This window comes from Zalophus californianus, chromosome 15 (assembly GCF_009762305.2).
Source record: "Zalophus californianus isolate mZalCal1 chromosome 15, mZalCal1.pri.v2, whole genome shotgun sequence".
NCBI classification, from domain to species: domain Eukaryota; kingdom Metazoa; phylum Chordata; class Mammalia; order Carnivora; family Otariidae; genus Zalophus; species Zalophus californianus.
This window is the reverse complement of record NC_045609.1, coordinates 23,887,920-23,914,015: the sequence shown is the minus strand read 5'-3', so window position 1 is coordinate 23,914,015 and position 26,096 is coordinate 23,887,920. Positions and strand designations below refer to the sequence as shown.

The window sequence follows — 26,096 nt, the reverse complement described above, 5'->3', positions numbered from 1 at the left end:
CTGTGAAATCTGTCCATGGTTTTTGCTAAGAGTTGCCAAGTTTAAAATAGAGTGTAGGAAAATTACTCATAGTGTGGAGGAAGATGGGAGAAAAGCACCAAATGGGCTTTTAATGAGGACTTCTCAGTGTGAACATATGTAAAAAGAACTTCTAGATATAGGCATTGTGATAAATAAAAATGATCCAGCTAAGTTCTCAAGAAAGCTTATTAGGTACAAGATCATGGTGATTATATGTACAGTGAACAGCTTATTCATGAAAGACCATTTTGTTCACTGTTCAATGGACCAGCACACTTGGCTCCCCAGAAACACTTCAACTAGACAAAATATACCAACACATTAGTCATAAATATAGCTTTATTATTATAATATTTATTTCATAATCTAAAAAGTTTTTCTTTTGAATTCTGGGAAAAGAAAATTCCAACTTCCATACAACTGATCTACCCTGCAGAATGCTGGAAAACAGTGTCTAAGCAACCTGAACTTTGCAGTTGAAAATCTATAACCTAGCTTGGGAATAAAAGAATGAAAGACCAGTTCAAAGAAAAATTTCTTCCTTACAGAACAAATAATAAAATTAGATCCATTCTTCAGTTTAGCCTTGAACACGTTTTCCCAGAAACTTTGGTAATTTCTCCAAAAATCAACTCGCAGGCTGACTGCCCATGTGGACAAAATATATATGTATATATATATTTGAAAATAAGACCCAAGTGGGACACGGTACATGGCCCAGGCCATGGCATGTAAGGGAAACATCCCTTAGAGTGAGCCAGCTCCCATGTTTCAACAGCAAATTTACGTCTCTAAGGAAGCACAACATATATAATGCATTTCCTTGTATGATGGTCAGAATTGAGTTGGAATTAAAAAGAATTTTTAATATAATAAATCTTAAAATCAGTTGTCTTGTGTAATGTAGGTAGAGTAGATATGACATTATGGCGCTTTCTGAAGATAACGGAGTACCACTGTCAAAGAGAGCTATCACGCCCTCTAGGCATATTAAATAAAAACTGAAACTGTAGGTTACGTTAAATCAAACAAAGAAAACCTGGCTCTACCACCTTTAAAAACAAGTTGTTGTCATTGCACACACGTGTTACGGGACAAAGGGCATGCAATACAACCAACAAGTCAATTTTTTAGTATGTAAAAGGCTAGAGTGCAATCATGGGATAAACATCAATAATAAATAACTTCGGAGGAGATTAAGTCTCGAAATAAACAATAATTGTAACACTACAATTTTTACAATGTTAGCCTAAACAGTGATATTCACTTCACAGCAATGTTTTTTCCCACTTGATAGTTGCCTATACACCAGATGAATGGCCCTCCCCCGTGAGCCAGATGTCAAAGTGAAGGTTCAAAAATAAACGTTTTAACTATGATAGGTTCAAAATGTTTGTATAATGGTAAGTTACACTTTTCAACTTACTGGCATTTTAAGTAACTGCGTTATACCTATTTTTAATGCATTGCTAATCTGATGTTTATTGCAATAACAATTATTCTACAAATGTTAATTAGGTTACACTTTTAATTTTCAAAATAAGAGAACTGAGCTTACATGAACTAATGTATATAGTTTAAAAACCACCCACTACAAACACACACCTTTTGCATGAGTATTTAAAAATAAATTATTAATATACCTGACATATATATTTTGTGTTATATATATATATATGTATATGTATACATTTGTGGACATAACTACTCTTTTTTCCAGAAGGATGTCAGCACTCGTAAACTCTGTAGAAGACCTGATGATATTGTTAACATTAAAAAAAAAAAGTAATGTGGAAATTCATTCTTGATGAGAACCATAAAGCAGGAGGTTCTTAACAGATGGTTCTTTATGGAATTGAAGGCTTTTTTTGGGAGGGAGAGGACAGTCTCAGACTGTGGATCCCACATGCACTGTTTGTTTCAGAAACTACTTTAGAAAGCAGTGTCCAGTGAACGCCTCAAACACCTGCTTGGAAGGTAAGAACGTATATCTAGTCATCAAAGGGCACAGAAGCAGCAGGAGGTGGAAAAGAGAGGCCAGCAAGGTGACAGCATGCCCAGAGCCCCCAGCGGCCACTGCTACTACCAGGGCAGCAGGAAAGGGCTGAGGAAGGTCTGCAGTGTTGCCAGGCCCTGGCTCACGATGCACGAGACGTGCAATCCGCGGCTGCTCCAGCCCTGCAGACCCGGAACTGTGATGGGAGCTGATCAAAGAGTTTCATGGCTGTAAGGTTTGTTGGGGTTTTCTGTCCCAACCACAGACAACACTAACGGCTTTGAAGACAGAGGCTGCAACTTGGTCTCAGGGTGCAGAACACTCAGCCGAAGGAGAGAGCAGAAGCGACCCAAAGTCAGAATAAACATGCATCCAGAGAAACAACAAACCTGAATCGAACAAACTGGAAATGGGAACTGAAGTCTAACGAGATGAGTCCTGGAAGCAACCCAAACGTTGAAATATTGATTAACCAGAATACTTGGGGAAACAGGAATCCTTATTTTTGGAAGCTTTCAAATTAATAGAGGGCAAAGTTAAAAACAAATAAAAATATTACTATTTCACTGCCATTAAGAAAACTTTGCATTCCCATTCTTTGCCCACAATTTAGACAGCAGTAGACACAGAAGACTTTCTTCCTAGTGCCTGACATCTTGTGTGGCCTTGGGCCTTGGCTGAATCACCCCTGCACAGAACCCCAGATGCAGACACTATTGGAGAGTGTTCTACTTATTTCACAAGTTGGAGCCTTCTTTTAACTAAAATTTTGGAATAAGACTGTTGTCATTTTTTTTTTTCAATTCTTTCTGTAATCTGCCTCTTGCTTCTAAAAGGGGCCTGTAATAAATTTCTGGTTCCCCGAGATTCCCGTTTGTTAAATTCTGGTTAGTCCAGGTGCCTGAATGGCCACGAAATAAATGTGTTATGCCCTTTTTTCCAACGTGTCTTACTATGGGATGTATCCCAAAGGGCATTATTGTTGGCCCCCAGAATAACATTCTGCAAAGCCCGGCAATGATAGTCCAGGGCCACCACCCTTTTAGATGATGTTCACAATTGCTGTTGGCTTTTTTTTGGCCATTTTGGGCCTGATGTTGCCTTTCCGGCTAAACCCCAGAGGCTCCCCTTTCTTCGATGGTCTGCAGAGTTCTCTTGGGGACTCAGCCTGTTCGTGAATGGATTTAGCAGGCTGCATGCTGGCTCTGTCATCCTTGGCTTTTCTCAAGTAGCTCCTTCCTTTTGGATGAAAATGGGTCTTGAGATCAGCGTGGTTACACACAGGATGTGGGTGCCCTCTACTTCTACAGATGGCCGAGCAGAGGGAGATGAGCAGAAAGAAAGATTTTGTTTAGAACCTTAAAAGAAAAAAACAAAACAAAACAAAACCATCCACAGCACAATCACTCCCGCATGCCAGAGTAGCAGAAATGCTGCCAGTTAAGTCAAATACAAATCGGTATTTTTCTTTCAAAAAGTCCTGTGGCCTTCATGAAATGATCTCATGATGCTGAATTCCCAGGGAGATGTTACTCGTTCTCTCACCAGAGACAAAACTGAGACAATGAAAATGTAAGGGACTCTCTAGTATAATACATACAGTTGGTCTATGGGAAAGATGAGACCAGAATCCAAACCCCTTGACTCTTTAAGTGACTGTATATAGTAGTAACAGTCATGTAGGCATCATAAAGTATGTGATTCCTAGCATAAATTTATACATATATTATATATGATGTAGTATACATGCATTAATACTACTATAGAGCTATTATGATTACACTATACCTCAATAAGAGAAAGTTACATTATAGAATACTGTAAAAATACTCCTGGACCACTACCGTACCACCATATACTAATAGGCTATTAGCATAGTTAAAAGTTGTATCCACAATTTACAAAATTAGGTACCCAGGCAGGTACATTTTCATCGGAGACTCTCAAATCCATTTCGAATACAGATGTTATATACATAAAATGTAACAGGAAAACACATTATGCAAACATTATCAAATGGCCCAAGTATAAAAAGATATACATACAGGCATTTGGATTTCCTATTTGAGATGATATCTGTAAGCTGAAGGAAAACAAACAAGAAAAAACATTACTTCGCTTGAAGGTTGGATTTGGCTTTAAAAATCTTTCTTGCTTGTATTTTTAAGAAACTGTTCCCATTAAGGAAGCCGGGAACTGTTATCAGTAGCACGGCCCACGGCACCTTCCGCCACAGCAGGGAACAAGAACATCTCGTGCTCGGCCTCTGCTTCCTCGGGGAGCCTCTGTGGCTCGCTGTTCTGAGATTTTCAAGAAGCCATTATCACTCGATCTAAAAAACTTCAAAATGTCAAAGGGCCCTCTAATGGAGCAACATCTGAAGAAACATGTTTTTTAAAACTAGAATGATGTGCCATTATTTCTTGATTAATTCAGGCTGCATGTGCAGCTAATTTACTACAGCTGTGCTTGGTGACAGTGTATCAACTAAAGGGAAAATTGGCATAAAATGTTTATTGCCTAAAATACATCATTTCTAAACTGAGAGCCTATGAAGACCAACTCCACAACTGTCCCTGAGGCCATCTATCATTGAGATTATTTTCCACTCCCAATGAAGTATCTGCATGCCCTTTTGTGGCTGGGCTCAAATATCATTTGCGGAACAAATTGAGAACTATCATTTTGTGACCATTCACTTTAGAGGCAAACCCAGTGTACTCCCAACCTTCATTCCTGACCTCCCTCATGTAGCCTTCGCTAAAAGAAGTGCTATCACAGCAGGAGGCAGACCCACAGAAGAGGATAATAAGGAAAATGTGCAGAAAGGGCCATCTTGGTGTTGGGGCCCAGTGTGACCAAGACGAGAGTCCTACCATATTCAAATAATCAGAGAAACCAAGTTCAGTATAACAGGGTCACTCTCCCCGGGTCTCCTGTCTGCAGCTTGAGCTGTAGTCAGAAACAAATCAGAAAGAAGTTTCCTTAAACAAACTTTTGAGGGTCATGTCCCCAGGAAGGCAAGATGAGATTCCTGGCTTCTGTCTTCTGACTCAATCAAAAGTAAGCTTTACTGTTGACCCTGTTCACACTGGCTGGATTCAACAGGAGATTAATAGAGGTGGACAGAAAAAGGCACCCTCAAGGAGGGTCTTGAGATTATGCAATATACAAAGAAGGTTGGACAGACGGCTCACGCAAGCGTCAGGCTGCCAGCTTCTGGGAAACCCAAAGGTTTCAGCATTTCCATCTTCCTGCCATGGCCCCGCTACCACTAGTAAGGGTTTCTTAGCTCGGCTCCTGGAACGGACTTTAGTATTATGCATAAATTGTAAAAAAAAAAAAAAAAAAAAAAGCTTACAGTTTTTCTTCCTTTAAATTGCTTCCTTCTTTTTAAAGTTATTCTTAAAGGCATAACAAATTTTTTTCACTTTACTGTATATATGTATGTAAGCATATAGTTTGATGATTTGTTGCATATGTACATATAATACTCTTTGGAATTTTATGTAAAGTTAAGTGTGTGTGTGTATGTGTATTGTGTGTGTGTATTTACATGCATATGCATACTTTCCTCCCTGGGGAAAAGCCCAACAATGTTATCTAATCCAAAGAGGTCTGACTTCCAAAATGTTTTAAGAAGCAAAACCTTGGTGCCTATGAATGTCACTGATGGACCCTGCTGGGACCTTAGGAAATTAGAAGAGTTTACTGTGTGTATTACCGAAAGGTAAATGCACAAATAAATATGGGTAGAGATGAGCCATAAAGCTCACCTATACACAGATATATAAGTACCATAACCTGTGCAGGTCTATACGTCACACACTGGATAAAATGCTGACTATATAACCACCACAATTAATCCTCAAAACAACCCTATGAGGTAAGCATTGTCATCCCCATCCTACAGATGTAGAAAGTAAGGCCGAAAAGTTAAGTAGCTGGTTTGAAGCCTGAAAGCTTTACCAGTTTTAGAGCTGGGCTTCAAACCCAAGTTAGGACATTCCACGTCCGAGCAAGACTTCACACTGTTCTGCCTCCTTAAGGAGCATGTGTTTGTGGAAGAACCAGCAAGTTTGTACACAAAAAGCTCAATGGAATCCATGGCTGGATCTGAATCTCTCCAGGGATTCTACAGATCATGAGGCTTGGCTGGAGGCAGGGCCTGCTACCACCTTCCCAACAGAACCTCACATGCTCTCCTCCCTGTGAACACAAGAGGCCGCTGTTCCTTCTGGCCCCAAAGCCTCAGGCAGATGGAAACCCTCTGCCCCCTTAGGTCCCCTCATTGGCTCTATTTTCTCATAGTCCAACTACTTTGTAGGAGGATGGGGATCAAGAGAGTCCTTAAGGAAGGTTCTGGAAAAATATAAATAGCTGCACAGAGAGCCCATCTGAGTGCAAACATGGTGTCTCAGTTTGTTTTGGGTTGGAGAAACTAGGCACCCGGCCCTCCTCCCACCTCCCCTCTGTAAATAGCAGCACTGTATACTCAACTGTTCAGGCCAAAATCTTAGATTCATTCTCGATTCTTCCCTTTCCTTCACCTGCTAAAACCTAATCCTTCAGCAATTCCAGCTGGTTTAGTCAACACTGTCCTCAGGATATATCCTATACCCGCCATTTCTCTCCGCCTCCGCTCTCCCCAAGCTGCCGTCCCCCTTCCCCTGCCACACCATAATGGCCTTCTAAACTTCTCTCAGTCCCGTACCCCTCTAGTCTATTCTGCACCCATCAGCCAGAGGAATTTTGCTAAAACATAAATCACCTCCTGCTTACAACCTACCAACGGCTTCCCTCTGTGCTCTGGAACGGATCCAAATTCCTTCTGTGACCCAGAAGCCCCGGCATGATCTGGAACCTTCTCGCATCTGTGACTTCAGCTCATCCCTCAAACATGCCAAGCTTGTTCCCTTCTAAGTCACTTCCCAATTTTCACAGGGCCGCCTCAGTCCTGTTATTCAGGTCACAGTCCAAATGCAGCCTCCTCTGCAAGGCTTCTCCTGACCACGGAGGAATGGGGGCGGCCACTCACACACCTCCTCTCACTTTTTTCTTTACAGGGGTTATCACCCTCTGAGATCATCCTAGTTCTGTGTGGACTTGTTTCTGGAGTCATCACCCTCCTCACTTAGGGCAGGGGCCTCACCCACCTCATTCACCCTGTTCCCCCAGCGCCCAGTAAGTGCTGCGTTCCCAATAAACACATACTAAGTGAATGGCTGCTAGCCCTGATGTACAACCTGCAGGAACTAACTGCAACACTTGAGATGATCCGAGCTTTTCACGACCTTCCCTTTGAGCAGGTCTGTGCATGATTTTGGCAGATGGGATATTAGGTCACTTGATGTCTAATTCGACAGCATTTTTTAGAGCACAAAGACAAAGTATCTGAGTAAGCATGTTACGTTTTTTAGAAATCAGCCAGGTGAAAACGCAAATGCTCAAGGGAATCAAGGGGAACTACAGATGCCAAAACATCATTTCAGAAAAGGCATTTACTAAACATGAGGGGGAATTTTTCTAGGGCATAAAAGAATCTTAAAGCTAGAACACACCTTGGAAAGAAGCACCTCCTCTATCAATCTAGAAATTTCACTGCTGTCTGGAGGTGGTAATGAGAAAACGAGGGATGGGACAGACACTGCTTCTCAGTGCGGCCTTGGTAACCATGAAGAGCCAGGTCGGCTGGGGACGGCATTCCAGGCTGTCCTGAGCTGCACCGTGGAAGGCCTGGGTCAGAATGTTCTGCTCCATCTCAGGGCGCACTGGAGCAAGGAGCTCTCCTGGGAGGGGCTGAGGCTCCAGAAGCCAGAGCTCCTCACTGTTCTGTGGCTTCACTAAGCTGGACCAAGTCAGTCAATAAAGCGGCGATTCAAAGCTTTTCCTGCTAAAAGCATCCAAGTTCTTCTGTGTGTGGATGGCCACAGGAACCCTGGGAGGCCAGACTTAGCACTTGCCTTACATCAAAGACACTGTTCCTAATTTCAGAGGTGCGTGTATATTGTTAAGATTAAACAGCTGAAGGAAAAGGGAGAAATGGTCTGAGGGTCTGCCGACTGCACCATACATAATGTGCTATGTTACGGTCCAAAGGGGAGTCTGGAGGACTTCCATGAACACGGGGAAAGTGCGTCTATGCTTGATCCTTTCAGAAACAAAGCACCTCATTCTTGGTCCTCTGAGGGCGATGCGTCTTCCCCACAACAGTGACAGTATGCCTCACTGCAGCCTGACTGTGCCTACTCACAGACGGCTCTCACTTCTATATTCCCCACTACCACCTCAACTGCATTTTCTTTTATTTCAATCAGTCAATTCTTCCTCGGGTAGATCAAGTCTGACGAGGGCAGATCGTGTCATGTTTGGGACACAGGAGATAGAAACATGGATTAATTCCCTGCTGTATTTGTATGTACAGATGAATGTGTGCATGTGTGCCTGTAAATCTGTATTTATGTGTGTACATGCGTGTGCACACACACACAGAACTTCGTATATACACAGCTGACTAGAAGGCCTGAGGCCTGTCCAACTTTTGATGGCATCTACCATCTCGGTGAAAATAATCACTGGCAATGTCTCGTAAAGGATGTTTAATTTTCAAGCTGGAAAAATAAACTGAGCAGAGGGAAGTGAGCACAGAAATATAAATCACAGAGAGAACGAATGGCTTCCTCTCTTCCTCCTTGCCTTCCATTGCTTTCTTTCTTTAAGATCCTCTTGGCTTTGTACAGAATTTTACCCATTTCTTAGCTCTGCGTTACTTGTAAGCCTAAATGCTAAGACTATTCATGCTACATTTTTATTTTAGAATTCTTAACCACCGAAGTCAGGTGACGATCAGAGAATTTAAGAGGCCAAAGACCCTAGCGAGCATCTGGTCCAACTGCTTCATTTAATAGAATTATAGGCCCCAGAAGACAAGGAGCAGGGCAGGAATGATCTGGAAGCCAGGCCTTTTCACCTCACATCTGGGCCCCGTGACCCCATGCCACACTATCTCCTGATAGCAGGATGGGAAGAAGGCAGGTAGGGGTTCAGAGCGTCCGTCCAGCCACACTGAGTTAGGACGGCACTCACAGATTCCCAAGGAGGTGAGAGAGGAACTGAGGAGGGAAGTGCAAGCTCCCTCTCAGGAGATCACAGACACCAACAGGAAAATAATAAACATGTCAGGTGGCTGAAACTGCTTTGATTACAGTTACGAGAACCTCACAGAAGTAACAAACTTACTTCTTTCCAGCCCACTTTTGTTCTTGACTGGAAAGTTCTAGAGCTCCCGTTGCTGCCCTGCTCTAAAGTTGAGTGTACATTACAGTAAGATTGTATAACGTTTCTTCACTTCTTCCTTCCCCCCTCTCTCCTTTTTTTCCTGTTGTCTGTCTGTCCCTCCGGCCTTCCTTCTTTTATCTACCTTCTTGTCATCTCATTCCTTCTTTTGTGATTTAATCATGCTTCCCTTTAATCTTGGCTTCCAGAATGCTCAAACTAAACTTTTTAATCAACCAGTAGCAACTTTACCCACATTTTGGTTAGCATAAATGTTCCCGATTTTTCTTTCCGTTATATGTACAGTCCATTTGCAGGGGAAGTAAAAGAATCATTTTAAAATCTTTGGGGAAGGGGCTAAGCATAAATAAAATCAAACAGATCATGAAAATGTTATAAATAAACCACTTTGGGGTTTCAAAAGTCCTTTTTTTGGCTTTGTTATCAAAAAAACTGTTTAGAGGGCAAATACGAGCCCCCATCTCCCTCATCTAGAGCGTGATTATTTTTACCTCCTCCCCAACCCCCAAAGAGACCAGGGAATCGATCAAGCCACTTAGCAGAATCTGGACCTTCAGCCATATCCACGGTTCTTGTCTGGGCTCTGGGGGTTTCTTAAGTCCCTGAAACAATATACAAACTTGTACGCAAATATTTATTATAGAACTGCCACTTGTGAAATTCCCTAAGACTTTGTGAAAATCTACTTAAAGAATGTTTCACCTATAGAGACTATCAGATGGTGGTGTCCTTCCTCTTAAGGAAAAAAAAGAGGTATGTGGTTAGATTTTGCTACTACAAAGAAAGGCCAAAGCTTTCTTAAGATTCTCTTGAAGAGCTCCCAAACAGGATAATACCTCCCCATCTACTTGAGCACCCAGGTTGAGACTGATGATTTCTTCGGCAACCTCCAACTCTGTTATTCTCTAATATAAAAATATCTCTACCTATTTATGTTGGTGTAGCAGTGGTGGGGTAAAGACGACCGTGCATCCGGAATTTCTCTTACTTCCAGGTGTCTTGGATTCACCTGTACGACTTCGTAACACAGGGATGGCTGATGCTGATGTCTAGGAGGTTCCCGCAAGTCATTCCCCAGCTCCCCTTTCCTCTGTCCTTGACCCAATCTCACCATACCCAAGGACCGCAGGCATGGTGGCTGGACCTGTGTGACTTACCACGTGCTCGCTGAGGTCTCGGCAGAGGCCGGCAGCCTGCTGGCTTTGATAGTACTCTAACTGCTTTTCTGCCAGTTCTACCCGTTGCAACAGATTCTCAATAAAGTCCTGGAGCCGGGCTTTCCCTTGGACCTCCTTCTCAGCGGCTGCTTCCAGGAAATGGTTGAATGTAACAACTTCTCTGCAAGGCAAAAATGTCAGAACACAAAGCGGAAAAATGAGCCAGGACTTCATATTCATTTAACACATATTTATTGAGTGCTGACTCTCTGTCGGGCACTGCCCTTGGCACTGTGCTCGCAGTGATGGCAAAAGAGATAAAATGACATTTTAGTGATTCTATTTCGAGATTGCACTGCAGTAGAAAGAGAGTGTCATTATCGAATATCCAAATAAATATCTAGGTCAGGGGTGATAAGCACTAAGGAGGAAACTGAAATCGGGTGCAAGGGGACAGAAAGTAACAGAAGAAGGGAATGTGTGGGTGGTATTTTAGAAAGGGGTCAGGGACAACCTTCAGGATAGGGAAACAGGGCAACAGATACCAAGGAATAAGCCAGGTGGGTTCGCAGGGAGACAGGTCTGACGGACAGCAAGGAGGGCTGCCTGGCTGCAGGCGGGGACTGGGAAGGACAGAAGGAGTGGGGGCCACTATGATGACTCCAGATTTTCTTATAAAGGAGATGGGAAACCAATGGACGCTTTTGAGAAAAGTTCTGACTTAACATTTTAAAAGTCGAGCTGCTGGGGGAGAAGAGAGCACAGGGAGGGAAGGTGTGGAAATGAAAGGGCATGCAGAGTAAAATGAGTCACCTTGTCCAATTGTGCATTTTTGAGCTAAAAGTGAAACAGTCCCAGAAATGCCATCCTGAGGTTGACCCAAGGTCCGCCGGGAAAGCTATGTTAGCTGACATGCCCTTCCCCTCAAAAGTTGAGCAAAATACCTCAAATAATATTCCTTTATCTACATAATTCATTGTCATTTACAGATCCAGAAAAATTTTAATAACTTTATTACTATTTGATATCTTTTTATTTATAATGCATGGATGAAATCAACACTTTCCTGACTTAAAATGAAATCCATTCTTTATAAAGATTCAAATACATGAGGAAGGAATATAAAGAAGAAAATACCATCTGAAACCCCATTATTCTGAGACCACCACCTGTAACAATTTGGTAGCCATTCTCATGAGCAACTCTGCAAAAACACACATACACACAAACACACAGGTGCTTGGCCTTTTTGTCAGGCCAAGCACCAGGTAATCAGCATGACCAACAGGTGCATATTATCACAACTCTCTTCATCCAATTCTCAATAAGAAATTATGAAGATCTTTCAGCCTTCCCCTTGGTATGTCCTGCCACACCCACCAGGAGTAACGAATTCCATCATTTTACCACCTGTTGGATATAGTACTTCTTGTATGTGTCTTCAGAATCTCTCTTGACCCTCAAGGTGTACCCCCTCCTTTACCTGGCCACTTTCAACTTAATACAGAACCAAGATTCTAAAGACTGCTCATTCTCCTCCCAGCCTCTTTCATTTCAGATTTAGAAATCCCATTTTAAAAAAATCTAACTCCATCAGTTGTTCTAGATAGTTGATGAGATCCACTGCCTTCTCTGCACCTTCCACTTAGGTCCATAATTTCTTGAGAGCAGAACTTCAGGTAAGTCTGACCCAGGAAGTTTTGCAGAAGTTTTTTGCAAAATAGTTGGTAGTGGTTTCTTGCTCCTTTATTCTGTACAATTAGTCAGTGACTCACTTTTACAATTATTTGTGATTTTTTTCTCTCACAAATATGTCACACTTGGCTATATTGAAACTTTTCTGACACTTCCTTCAGAGTCAAACATCTCTGCAAAACCTTAGAAATTATATATTTATAAAATAGAAAAGAGACTGGTTCTGACATGATTCATCACAGAATTGCTTATTATACTAGCCCCCCTTTTTTCTAGTTTCCAGGATCAAACATAAACCCCAATTCCATAATAATTCTATTATCTTTCAGTAGCTAAGAAAAATTCACATAAAAGAAATGAATCCCTTTGGAAAGGAGTTTTCTCCCATCATCAAGTCTCAAGTTTATTTCCAGATGTTTCCGTATGAGCCCTGCACGGAGGACATGAACTTTTCAAGCTGTTCAGGCCACGGACACAAGCCAATTTTAAAGCTCTACTGTCATTCAACCTAAGTAACCTTAAACTAGCAGCAAAATAATGGAGGGCCCGTCTGAGGGCCCGTCTGGGTGCTACATCCAGCATGCCACATCTGTTCATGGCTCTGAGGAATGGCTGAAATCCTTTAGATGGAGCTCAAAAGTACCACTAGAAAACAGAACTTGGGCAATGGCTATTCCTTCGTCTTTCTGACATTAAGGCTTCCATTCATTCAGAGTCAAGTCCACTGTAGAGACTTCGTAGAGGATATTTAGGATATCTGAATCATGACAGGAGTTTCCAAACTCCTGTCCACAACCAAAACCCACGACCCTCTCCCTTACCCAAAAGAAAAACATAGACAAAGAGCCAGTGTATTTTTTTCAATTCATTTTGGTTTGTAATATTTACACCTCATTACAGAAATATTTTACATTTATTTTGGGAAAGATAAAAATAGACCTATTAAAAGATCTAAAACTGAGGAAGGGCCAAATCAGCTTTTTTGTTCCCTGCTCTAAGCCCATCATTGATATAATACATGACATATAATGTTCAATATATATTCGTTGTAATGAATATTTTAAAGGACAAGGAAGAAACAAAAAATGACCCATAATCCCAACACCCAGAGGTACCGACTATCAACATCCTAGTATATTTTTCCAGTCTTTTTTTTTTTCTATGCATATTTACTATTTGGGGGTTCTCAGGCTGTAAAGCTTAGAATGTAAAACAGCAATATTTGACAGCTTAATCCCACAGCATTAACATCTCAAAAGCAAGAAAACAAACTTGAGTGCAATACGGTTTATGACTGTGTCTATATTTTTAAATCATGGAATGTTTTGCTACTGGTTCTATATAAAACTTTTGCAAAGTAACTTCAATGCTCCTAGCTGATCCCGGAGTGTTATGTCATGTTGTAGAAGAGAAGCATCTTTTTTCTAACCTCTTCCTCATGCAATTACCTTGTGCCCTGAAGCTGAGAAGTTAACACCCTTTGCATTTTTCAACCAAACTGGTGTCGATACTAACTTAATTTCAGTTTATGAGTGGTTCACATCAACTAAAAAAAGAAAGAAATAGAAAAGACAGTTGAAACAAGCCTGATGATTTAATTTCAAATAAGATGTTATATAAGATGATGGCTGGAGAAGTGCCTCATGCTGAGAATATGTCTGGGTGTCTGTATTAGATAAAAACGGTAACCAAAGCCAGTGACTAATTGTGGACTAGCCTGTGTGTACAACTTCAGATTCCCCTTTCACATCCTGTTCAATCTGGACCAACAATATCCAGAAACACCTCATATTTCCCCAAGGAATCTTGGGAATTTCCTGAATGAAAAAGAATGATGTTTAACCACATTGCATTTATTACTGCTTTAATAATTAGACCAAACCGTCAAATATCCATTCAAAGTGGAAGACAGACCAACAGGTTTCAATATAAGGAAGAACAAAATATTCCCTGATAGGATTTCAGATCCCGTATCTCAGTGAATCTTGAAGAAACTACCAATTGTCAACTTCTGGCATAGTACCAAAGCAGAATATCCTGTTCTCAGACAAAGCTATTAGAGCACCCCTCCCTTTTCTTACTACATATATATGTGAGGTTGGATTTCCTTCATCTACTTCCACCAAAACAACAGATTTGCAACAAATGAAATGCAAAAGTAACAAGGTCCAGTTGCCTTCTATTTAAATCAGATATTAAAAATATTTGCAAAACTTATAAAACCATGCTACTCTTTTTGCTAGAGTATTGTTATCTTATTGTTATTTTTAAATAAATAATTGTATTTTGAATTAAGTTTTAATTTCTTTTTTTTTTAAAGATTTTATTTGGGAGAGAGAGAGAACTCAAGTGGAGGGGAGAGGCAGGGGGAGAGGGAGAAACAGACTCCTTGCCGAACAGGGAGCCCGACGCAGGGCTTGATCCCAGGACCCCGAGATCATGACCCAAGCTGAAGGCAGACGCTTAACCAACTGAGCCACCCAGGCACCTCTAAGTTTTAATTTCTAATACAGTAAATATTGATAGATAAAACTCATGCTAACAAAACTTCTGGGGATCCTTAGATTTTTTTTATAGCAATATAAGGAGAAGTGGGGCCAACCAGTTTGAGATACTGCCAGGCTGGGAACAGGTGCTCCTGAATCTCAGAATGTGGGTGAGAGGTGGGCAATGAGGGCTGGAACCCCAGGAGAATGTGGTCACAGTCCACACATTTATTTGTTCCACTATTCGGTAACTCAACAAACACTTATTGAATGTTAGCGGGGCACTCCTGAACCCATGGCTATCCTCATGAAGCTTACTGCTGAATCCAGCATCAGCCCACGTTTCTTGAAGGACTGGGGAGTATATATTTCAGGCTCTGCAGGCCATCTGGTCTCTGTCACAATTACTCAGCTCTGCCTAGTGCAAAAGAACCATAGAGGCTGTGTAACAATAAAACTTTATTTATGGACACTGAAATTTGAATTTCATATAATATCCATATGTCGTGAATTATTATTTTTCTTTTGGATTTTTTTTTTAAATTAAAAATTCTTAGCTCACAAGCTCCTCAAAAACAGGTAGCAGGCTGGACAGGTTGGTGGTGTGCTAACCCTGGATACAGTGGGAGAAGCAAATATTAAAAGAAACAAATACTGAAATAAATATGTAATTACAAAGCTGAGCTGAATGACTAAGACAAAGAATAATATGACGTCATCAGAGAGAAGAGGAAGAGACTTGTGTGGTTTTATTTTAGGTTCTCAACCCTGTGACCTACAATACAGGGGGAAGCCTGGAAGGTCAGATGGGAGAGAATACAGAGGGAACCTGAGTGAAAACCCGTCAGGCTGTGCACAAACCAGCTTCGGGGAAGCTAACTGAGTCTACGTCACTTCCAGCCCCATCTTTGACTTCTCATATACGTATTTTTTAAAAAGGTTAAATACTATAGAATACAAGGTTTTAAGCTTTGGTGGAAAATATGCTTTATTTAAAATCAATATTTGATACTAAAGGAAAAAGTACCAGTATAGGATAAGAAACTGGTCTGAAGCTCAGTTATGCAGAATGAGATGCAGAGCTAGAAATCTGTCCACATCCTGAGATTCACAAAGAAACAAAGGGACACCGAGTGAAAAAAACCCTTTCAGTGTGATCAAAGCTTTATTTAGAAAACGTACTTGTTCCCTCAGGCACTTGTTCATTTACAGGATGGCCATAGGTCTGAAACACTGATGATATTTAATTTTTTACAGATCGAACTCCTCAATTACTTCTTCTGAGGTGGGTTAAAGACAGGATAATTCAGAGAAATTAAAGATGCACTGTCAGGTGATGAACCCATTCTAGAAGCAGGTGTAGAGATAGAGGGAAATGTGTATTAATGTGTCGCGGTGTTCACTACAATGTTACAAAGCCATCTAACCATGCATTGTTAATAGGAGACAATGCACTGATCATACTGCATACTGTAATTTACAGTCATTTCCCTATGTTTCCAGCTTTTGTGGCTATCCCGTAGCCTGATGTTCCCCTCGGGCCTCATAAATGCACATCACCTCCGTCTCTGCTCCAGCACCAGGGACCTCCCTTCATTCAGCCTGTGAGCCAGATTCTTACTTCTGCACACGCTGTTTTTCCACTGGGGTCCCTCCCACTGCCTTTCCCTAGCTCCCGTTCTTAATGAGTCTTCTAACCTCAGGGCTCTCCTGTTAGGAAGCTTTCCCACACACACCTAGGTGTGGGTTAGGTGACCTGCTGTGTTCTCCTGCAGAACGTTGCATCCTACCACAACGCACAGAGAGGACTGTCATGCCATGTACCCCATCCCATTGGGAAATCTGTGTGGTCAGGGACCTTGCCTGCTCCTTCACTGTGGTAACCCCAGTGCCAAACACTAGCCCAGCACACAATAGGGGCACAACAAATTTCTGCTGAGTGCATGAAATGTACAACCACAGCTCTGGCTGAAAATTTTTAACTGAACAAAAAGAGCCTGAGGTTTCTTTTTATCTTTTTCCAGACAAGTACTAGGGCACAAAACCAAAAAGTAATCCACAATACAGGTACCTCTCACAGGACTGAGGGTGGGATCTAAAATTGATGCTTCTCTCCTATCCTTAAACAACACTTTAAAATCAGCTTCTCCTCCCAAAGGCAAAACTCTACCAAGTTATTTAAATTTCATTTTACATTACTGATTTATGAACCTCTTTGGAGGTATGTGAAATGGTAAAAATACCTCTGGCTAAAAATAGGCTAGCTATTGATCACAGAGCACGTCAGACAGACCGTAATGTCAGCCGCGAGGCAAATCCTGAAGCTGGAGTCCACTGCCTTGCAGTGCAGGGAGCCGGGCTGCTAACCTGGAGCTCAGGGTTGGCTCCTGTGCATCCCAAGGGGCCCCACAGGGTGGAATGGGCACCTGTGGCCCATCTGAAGCTATGCCATCTCTACTTTTGTTGGCCCTTTGCCTCACCTTTCTCTTTTGGCTTCTTTGACTAAACCAAAAGGTATATACTTCTCATTAAGAGCTTAAAAAATAACTCTAATGAGAAAGTCAAATGACTCTCACTGGTAATAAGTAGATCAACACTACATCTAAGCCCCTTGGTCCAGACAGAAAGAAGGTACATGGACATTAGACAGAGAAAAATGGAATATTTTCCTTGGTCTCCAACTTTTAACCATCCCTAAGAAGGCATGTTTGATGTCCAGTTTTTCCTACATTACTTTTAAGTCTGCATGGTAAGCAGCCTGCAAAGAGAGGACCTCATTTACATAAACGCACTAAAATGTGGAGCAAACAGACCCCTCCCTGTCCCACTGAACCCTACATGTAACATGATTTTTCCTGGCCTATTTCCTAGCTATGGATCCATCTGGAGACCAAGTTGTCTACTCACTGCTTTAACTGATCAAAAATAGGAATGCTGTAATTAAGTGGCAAGAGGCTTTTAGCTGTGCAAAGCAAGGTACCAAGTCAAACTCTAAAAGGTCAGCATCCCACAGCCAGCTTACGATAGAAACCTAACTCATGTTACCTGGCTCAGGCCATCCCTTTAGGCCTCTTTCATCATACCCCTAATGATCTGTTTAATGTTTAATTTTACCTTCTGGCCTCTTCCTGCCATAAATGCAGAAACGGGACTCATGGGTATACCACGGTAGGACCTAGAACAGTACCTGGCACACGTCAGGCACTTAGTGCAAGATTTGTCTCCTGGGCTGACTCCCAGCTGAAAGCAGGGCAAATAATGAAGGAAGAAGGGAAGGATTATACCTATTGTAGCCCGCAAGGGAGCAGGATGGGGATTCGACAGAATTATAAGGGGGCCCCTCACTACAATCAAGGGTTGGCATGCTCATGCTCCATTTTGACTGGCCATGGACAATCAGAGAGTCACGTTAAAAGCCCTGGGCTGGTATTCCGGAAGCTGAATAGCATAACCACATTTAGGATGCCAGCATTTCCCTATTTCCCAACACCTTTGATGCCAGCTGATATCTCCTTTAATCTCATCAGAAAAATAAATGTCACCGTAGCAGCTCTCTCGAAACAAGCAAAGAAGCTGGCCCATTCCAAAATGGGCCAGATTCAGTATTACATAAGTCGTGATGCTTTGGGCAAATACCCCATTTTCAAAAGTCTGGCTGAGACACAGTGAATTAATGGAAAAAGCACTCAGCAGAGAGGGAATATGGGTTTCAATTTCAGCTCTGCTACCAAATTTTTGTCCTTGGGCGAGGCATTCCACTGCTCTGGGCCTTATTTTCCACGTCTGTAAAATGAGAGTGTTATCCTGAAGGAGACGAGGAGTACCTTCTAGTTCCCAAATCACACGATCTCCTCAGGGGCCATCTCTAATAGTCTTTCTTCTCCCTGCTGTCCCTTCAATGTCGCTCTCCTCTGGCCACCGATGCAAATACTGCCCTTCCTCCTCACTTCCTCAGTGTGGCCTCTCCACATTAAAAAAAAAATCTGTTCTCTAATAGTTTATCAACTTGAAACCATGCCTTGTATTTAAGCACTTGTTCCAACTACCTTGGGTCTGAACATGGACATGATCACAGGGATGTTTCATGCTTCCTATGCAGGATGTTAGCTCCTTAGAGGAAAATAGCATGAATTTTATGTTCCCCATATACACCTAGCACAGTGCCAGGCACATCACAGGTGCTCAGTTAGGGCCTTCCAGTCTTACCAGAAGGGGGTACAGAAAAACTTGGGATTACTGGTATACACAGGTGTGCTCCAAACCTTGGATGACCCACTCAGCCACAAATTAGCTACCATCCAAACCCATCCTTTCTTGTTAAGGGATACCTTACCGCAAGGCTGGCTGGGATTGATTTACCTGATTACAGGCAGTGCTAACCTATAGTTCTGAATACTCCTGAATAAGTAAATACCTGCTTCAATAGGACTTCTAAAGTTGCAGAGACTTCGTGAAGATGATGGACAACATGTCCCTTGGATTTGCACCCTAGAAACAAATAGACACCTCTCTCCAGAGGTACAATGAGACTCACCAGCCCAAAAAGTACAAGATATTGCCTATTCAATCTCCTCTGTTATAGAGCTTATGTAGACCCTCTATAATGCAAGGCCATTCAGCCTATAGACAGCTTCAGGGCAGAAGCGGCCCTGGAGTCTTTTATTTCAGTTTGAAGGAAAGGATTTTAAAGTTGAGAGAACAAATCCGTAAGCAGAAGAGCCTCCTAAGCCTCACTTGAAAGGATTTTAAAATTGAGGGGAAAACAATCCGTACGCAAGAGAGCCTCACGTAGGCGTTCGGGTTTTTTTTAAACTGAATCTCCCATCTGTGTCTCAAAGGGTCCCCAGAGTTGAAGTCCATGTCGAGTAGGACTGCAACCACGCGCTTTCTCTCACAAATGAGTCTTGAGAACTCATCTGGAGGGGTTTAGCGGGGCAGCACAACTGGTTTGCTCTCTGGCCAAATAGCATCTTCCCATATCTAAGAGGTCACCTCTTCTGTCAAAGATACAGCTCCGTGAGGGCTGGTGAGGAGGGAAGGGGCTCGTCCCGGGCAGGCAAATCTAGTCGAATGAACTCAGTTTCAATGGTGCAGCAAACAGGCAGCTGGCTTGCTCTGCACCCCCATTTTGGGAGGCTGAACACTACAGACCCTGAGGGAGCTGGCCAGTCACCCTCTCAGACCAAGAGCTCCAGTGTCCTTTCTGGAAACAAGACTCTTTCAGTGCTATTTTACGTACAGAAAGAGTGATTATTTGAGACCTGAATACAGAAACTGACAGGCCAGGCCAAATGAAGGCTTAAAAAAAATGAAGACTTTGTTAATTTTATGTTTAAAAGTTTAAGGCAGTTTCACTGTATTTTCCTTTAAAGTGTTTTTGTTTTTAATGTTATTGCTGCTGCCCCCCTCCGTAGTCCAAAATAACATACTAAAAACCAATTCATAATTTATCTTCAGATATACTCATAAAAACGTGAACAAAGATATATGTACAAGGCCGTTAACTGAGGCACTATTTTTATTACTAGGAAAACAGAACAAAACCATGTATTCATTAATAGCAAGCTGATGAAATCAGCTATGAATGCATCCACACCACAGCCATGCAATAGCCAAAAGGAATGACATAATCCTATATTTAGTGCCTGAAAGATGCCTGCAACATACTATGTTAAAACAAAAACAAATTCCAAACATAAGTGGCAGAAGAGTATGTGTCACGATTCCATTTGGGAGAATATAGCATCTCTCTCTGTGTATAAAGTACATACGATTGTAACTACATAGGAAAGGTCTGGAAGGACATTCACCGAGCTAAACAGTAGATATCTCTGGAGGATGGAGCAGGCTATGCTTGGAGAGGAAGGGACGCTTTTAACACATACAGTTCTACCCTGTTAAATTTTTTTTTTTTAATGAGTATACATTACTTTTTCAATTGGTCTTCAGGTAACAGCACTGGGTTAACATTATCATAATTGATCCACGCATGGCTCACTTTTACTAAGTTATATTAAGATATTCTTAATAACAAAGCACTCTTGAACCCAACACCCCAAACAAAAGTTAGATCCTTGACAATAACCTAGATCTAACTGTATGATTCTCCCTGCCATCATACTGGCTTCCGTCCAGGCGACCACCAGCCCAAATCCCATATTCATTATTTACTTGTGTAATCAATAAGTAAAATATGACAAATCAGTATGTGCAAACAGTTTGTTTTCCTTTTAAATTCACTGCTCTTCAAACAAACAGAAATACCACAAATTTAATTCTGAGCTTGTCTTTGCACATAGGGGAACCCCATCTGCCATTTTTCCAGTGATGCAATGTTAATCACTCTGGCGGCCGCAGTGGGTCATCATGGCACTAACTTCCCACGGGGAAACTCCAGAAGCCAAGAAAGAAACATTTTTCATTACAGATCATTTCCCTAAAAGCAAAGTAAATCCGTGGCTGATTTGAATCTGTCCTCACTAGGTAATTAAAAAAATTTCTAGTTGATCAGAGCAGGCTTTCCCTCTAGGTAGAATGTAGGCATTCAGTGATACTAGGTAATGATCTCTTTAATATATAGGGTTTCTCAGCCTCTTGCCAAATGGAGAAATTTAATTACTGCACTTTATGGGACAATACATGATAGAAGAGTGCCAGTGGACACAGAAAGTATGAAATTAAGTCAACCTCTATAATATAGTCCAAGTTATTTGAAACCTTCCTTCTAGGTTATCCTAGGGTATCCATTTTTATGCCCTTTGATTCTATGAATTCTGAGCCTCCATTTAAAATTAAATCCAGTACTCTGCATTTGGGAAATATACTGCATTATTAGGTATGCTTTTCTAAGTCTGAGTTGAAGCCATACTTCCTGATAAGGAAATGCTTTTCCAAGTAGGATGTCTTTCACCTCTATCTTGTGAAAACCACTTGTCAACTCTGCAAGCAGGCCTGACTGACTCTAGTATCACATACCGTTCTACAAAAAGAAAATTCTCAAACTGAAATCACAGAAGCCAGCAGGATCAGAAAGTCTCCTCTGGGTTTACTAATGCCTGCTTCTTCCAAATAAAAACTATAATTAAATGGATTCTCAGCGACCAATATTTAATTAACACAAGCAGATAATCCAAAATGGCAAAGAAGCCAGAATTACTGGTATTTAGAGCGTATTTATATACTTGAACAAGACAGCATCTCATGTTCTTGACTCGGCTACATGGAGGGAGGCTACCAAGGAGAAATGGCTGGGCTAGAGCCCCGTCTCTGCCTTCCCATTCACCTCCCCTCTGCTCACCAGCTGGTGCCGGGAACCGATCCCACCACAGATAACACCGCTACTCCTCTCTCTCAAAACGAACGTTCCTATAATTTCCAAGGCAAGAAGGGACTGAATATTTGACTCTCCTGCTGGCGGGTTGCAGACTATACACAGAGAGGGTCAACGGTATCAAAAGCCTTGTGCATCCCACGTTCAGCTGTATCAATGAGAAAGGCAGCCAAAGTAGCTGCAAGTAATAAAAACCAATCGTGGCTTGACCAGTGCTTGTAACTCGGGGGGTAGGTGCCTAAAGCGATGGCACAACACGACTTACTCTTCCTTCCGGAGCAGCTCCTCCTCGGACTCGCTGAGGCGCTGCCTGAGCGCAGCGATCATCTCCACCGCCACGTCCACCTGGCGGTTCAGGGCCCGCTCTCGCCTCTGCACCTCCTGCTTTTTCTGCGTCAGCTGCACAAAGGCCGCCCGAACTTCCAACAGTTCGGCCGTTTTCTGGGCCAACTCTTTGGTGAGTTTATCGATTCTCTTCTCGATGGTCCTGTCCACGGCCTCGACCATCCGGTTGAATTTTTCTCGGACGTGGGCCTCGAAAGCAGCTTTGGTGTCCGAGGTGGGCAGTCCGGGACTGGAGCGCGAACCCTCCAGCGAGTCTGCACGCAGGTCCAGCGCCGTGTAGGTCTGCACGTAGGACACGGGCCGCTCGGCCACCACCTCGAATGGCTTCCTGTCCTTGGAGTGTTCGTGCGAAATGCTGTATAAGTTCACATAGCTGGGTTTCTGCTTCACCACGTGGCCCGTGCCCTGCAGTTTTCCCTGTTTCAGGGGTTCTGAGGCAGTGACTAGGTCTGTGTCTTTGAGGGACGGGAATAGGCTGCATTTGGTCAGAAGGGTTCTTTCCTGGTAGCTGTGACTGAATTCCAGATGGGCCCTCAAAGAGGACAGACTTCTAAATCTGGTATGGTCTCCACACCTCGGGCAGCGGAACGGCAGGCACACGGCAACATTCTGGAAGGACTCCTGCCAGGGGTATCTGCTTGCCTCAAAAGCCTGCTGTTGCATTACTCTTCAGGTCCTGGGCAGGGCAACGTAAAACAGGTAGTTTACACGTCTGTTTAAAAAATGCTGCTGACAAGCTTGTTGGCCCCTCACCTCTACCAGGGCAGAGGCTTTTGGCTTCAAATGCCTTTGGCATATAATATCTCACGTTAAAACTAAAACCTCCGATCCGTGGACCAAATCCAGCCGCATTCACTCCTTTCTGTGTGGCCTACTACTGCTTTTGCACTGAAGGCAAAGGTGAGTGACTAGTTGGGACAGAGCCTCTATGGCCTGCAAAGCCAAAACGACTTACTCCTTGGCCTTTAGGAAAAGCTTGCCAAGCGCCGCCCGCACCGCCCCCCCCCCAGGCCAGGATGAAGGTGGGTAACATTCTCTTTTTGCAGATGAGAAAACTGGAGCAAGGAGGTAAAGTAATGAGTTCAAAGCCAGATGGAAAGTGGCAGATCTGGAAGTGGAATTTAAGTTTCCTGCCCTCCTGAACTGAGTACACTCACTGCAAACCTGTGCCCTATTCTACTGATACAATCCTGATAAGCATGAATTCCAAAAAGGAGGAAAACTCACACAAATTGTCAAAATTTGTCCTGAGAGAGTGAGTTCAGTGATCTTTCTTCAAACATAGTAATGATATTACTCAAGCTAGGCGCAGTGGCATTAAACACAGAATCAGCTGGAAATTTTTCAACCTGAGATTTTGCCTTTAGTTATTGTTGTGATGGCATAAATCAAAATATTATGGTTGATAGCCTTCCATATTCCAGATTTACTGACATTTGGGAACTCAAGATATCAAATATATTTTGACCCAAGAGGGGCCATGGTCAAGACTTCAGACAAATACAGTGTTCTGAATGGATTTATCTCGTCTCTGATCCTGTTTTAATATGATAACCTTTAGAGATGGCCAATATTTGAATCCGGCAGGTATCAGCATAACTCTTTTAATAACAGGAAGTTCTTATTTCCTTCTAGCAATTTATCTTAGCCCGAGCAACAGATGACTGCCAGCAACCCTATTCTGCAAGCAGGGCATACCTATTCCCTCCAGGAATGGTTTCTACTTAAATGTAACAGGCCCTGGGCCCCAAAAAAGAGGAAGCTCAACTAAGGGTCGAGACTGGAAAGTGTTGTTATTGGGCCCTCAACCTCTTCAAAAAGCAGAGGCGCAAACGGTCCCCAGCAGGCTAGGCAAAGCCTCCGGGTTAATAAGCCTCTGGCTCCCTAGAGAGGGGAACCTCTTCCTGTGCTACGAGCGGGCTGTTTAACGACCGGTTTTGTGGAGATAGGATGCAAACCCCGACCGAAAACGCAGCAGAGAGGTGAAGGCAGGGGAAGTCAGGATTCCAGGGGGGTCAGTGGGGAAGGGTTGGCATCCCCAAATGGGGAAATGGGTAATCACACACTCTGGGAGTACTCGTGCTTTCAAGGGCCCAGGGGAAACCCCAGTCCATAGGGTTGGCGGAAAAGCCCTAATTCCCTCTGCCCGCGCAGGGCAGGCGGGCAAAGACGCTGCCCGGAGGGTCCGGGCTCTCCCCGCCCCCGCTCCGCTGCGGGCCAGCCCTCGGGAGCGAGAGTGGATTCGTGCGCACAGGAGTTCCCGCAAGTGGGGGCCGACAGCCTAACTCCCCGCCGCGCGGAGGGGACGGGACCCGTCCCCAGCCCGGAACCGCTCCGCCGGCCCCCTCTGCCGCGCCCCCGGGGCCGGGCCGCAGGCGCAGAAGCCCCGCTGCCGCCACTTACCCGACTTGTTGCTGCAGCTGCAGCCGCTGCTGCTGCCGCCGCGGCCGGTGCTACTGCTGCGGGAGCGAAGCGGTTTTCAGCAGAGCCGTAAATCAGGCTTAGCCCGGGCCCGCTCCCACCCCCCGCGCACCCCCGCGCCGGGACCCGCGGCGTCCAGGGCGGAGCGTGGGGCGGGCCGGCGGGGTCGGCGCGCGCGGCTGCGGGGGACCCCGGCGGCCGAGAGCGACCGTCCCGGGGCGGGGGAGGCCTGGGGCACCAGCGGCCCCGCGAGCGACACCCCGCTCTGCCCAGCGTGGGGGAGCACCGTCTGCCCGCCCCCAGCCGTGAAGCGGGATGGGGCTCAGGATCCCACTGACATCACGTGGGGAGCCGCTGGGCTCGCTCCCCGGGGGAGGGAAGGGGAAAAGCGTGCCAGGCTCGGAGGCGCTGCGCTTTCTGCAGGCCCTGGCCAGCTCTTTTGCACTTTACAGTTACTGGGGAGCCGGAGAGTGTGGATGAGGATGAGGCGCTGCTGTGTGTCTTCGCTAGTCTGCCGGCAGGAAGGTCCGGGTGTTCATTTTAGGACCTCCTCATCTTAAGCAGCGGGGCCGAGAACGTCCCAAAATAACCCAGAGTCTACTCTAGCCTCACCAGCTGAGCATCCTGGTGCTAAGTTAACCGGCAGAACTAAATCTAGTAAAGTATGTGGGTTGTGAATAAATAAAGCGAGAAGACCCCCCACGCCCTCTCCCGGATCTCTGAGGGACACGCCTCCTCCCTCCCCTAGTCCTCAGGCCTCCAGGCCCCGCCCGCAGGAGCGAAGATCTCTCATCCTACAGAGGTTTCTTTCCTTCTGAAAGACCCTGATGACTCAGCTTTTTATTTTAACCTGTTTTGGGGTATTCCTGGTCTAACTCTTGAAATATGAAACCAGGATAAAAGTTACTGTTGGGTTTTCTTGTTAGAAAGAGAGATTCTGTTCATCTGTGTAGTTATTTCAGTGCATCTTCTTGACTCCTAAGGGTGTCTCTGTTCTCAGAGTTTACCATATTACTCCTTTCAACGCTGATTTTATTTCGATTGTGACTATCTCATTAATTATCTTAGAGTTTATTTATTTATTTTGGGCAAACTCTGGAGTCAGACAGGATTCAAATCCTAATTCTGGGATTCAAATCCTGACTTCTAGGACCTGCATCAAGTTAGACTTTTCTGTGCCATGGATTTCTCATCTGCGAAATGGAGATAATCAGGACCTACCTCTTAATGCGATGAGGATCAAATGAGGTTGTGAGGGTAAAGCACACTCTCTGACCCAGAACTACACTGATAAAATCAGCTCTAGTTATTTCAGGTACAAGAGAGGAGCCTACACGTCTATAAAAAAA

General features: G+C 43.6%; 1 protein-coding gene across 1 annotated transcript; it reads right to left on the bottom strand.

Moving 5' to 3' along the window:
* Positions 1-346: 346 nt before the first annotated feature.
* ZNF365 (zinc finger protein 365) lies at positions 347-24,873 on the bottom strand. The gene is made up of 5 exons (XM_027595943.2): positions 24,730-24,873; positions 22,247-23,002; positions 10,471-10,651; positions 4,063-4,100; positions 347-3,321 (listed from the first exon to the last, which is right to left on the bottom strand). The coding sequence occupies exons 2-5, from the start codon at positions 22,987-22,989 to the stop codon at positions 3,060-3,062; spliced, it is 1,224 nt and encodes a 407-aa protein (XP_027451744.1). The 5' UTR covers positions 22,990-23,002; positions 24,730-24,873; the 3' UTR covers positions 347-3,059.
* Positions 24,874-26,096: the final 1,223 nt, after the last annotated feature.

Coding starts and splice junctions, on each gene's coding strand:
- ZNF365 (XM_027595943.2), bottom strand. CDS start 22,989: ATGCAACAGCAGGCTTTTGAGGCAAGCAGATACCCCTGGCAGGAGTCC. Junction 10,652..22,246: donor GAGCTGCTCCGGAAGGAAGA/GTAAGTCGTGTT, acceptor TTTGCCTTGCAG/AGAAGTTGTTACATTCAACC. Junction 4,101..10,470: donor GAGACCTCAGCGAGCACGTG/GTAAGTCACACA, acceptor GTTTTCCTTCAG/CTTACAGATATCATCTCAAA.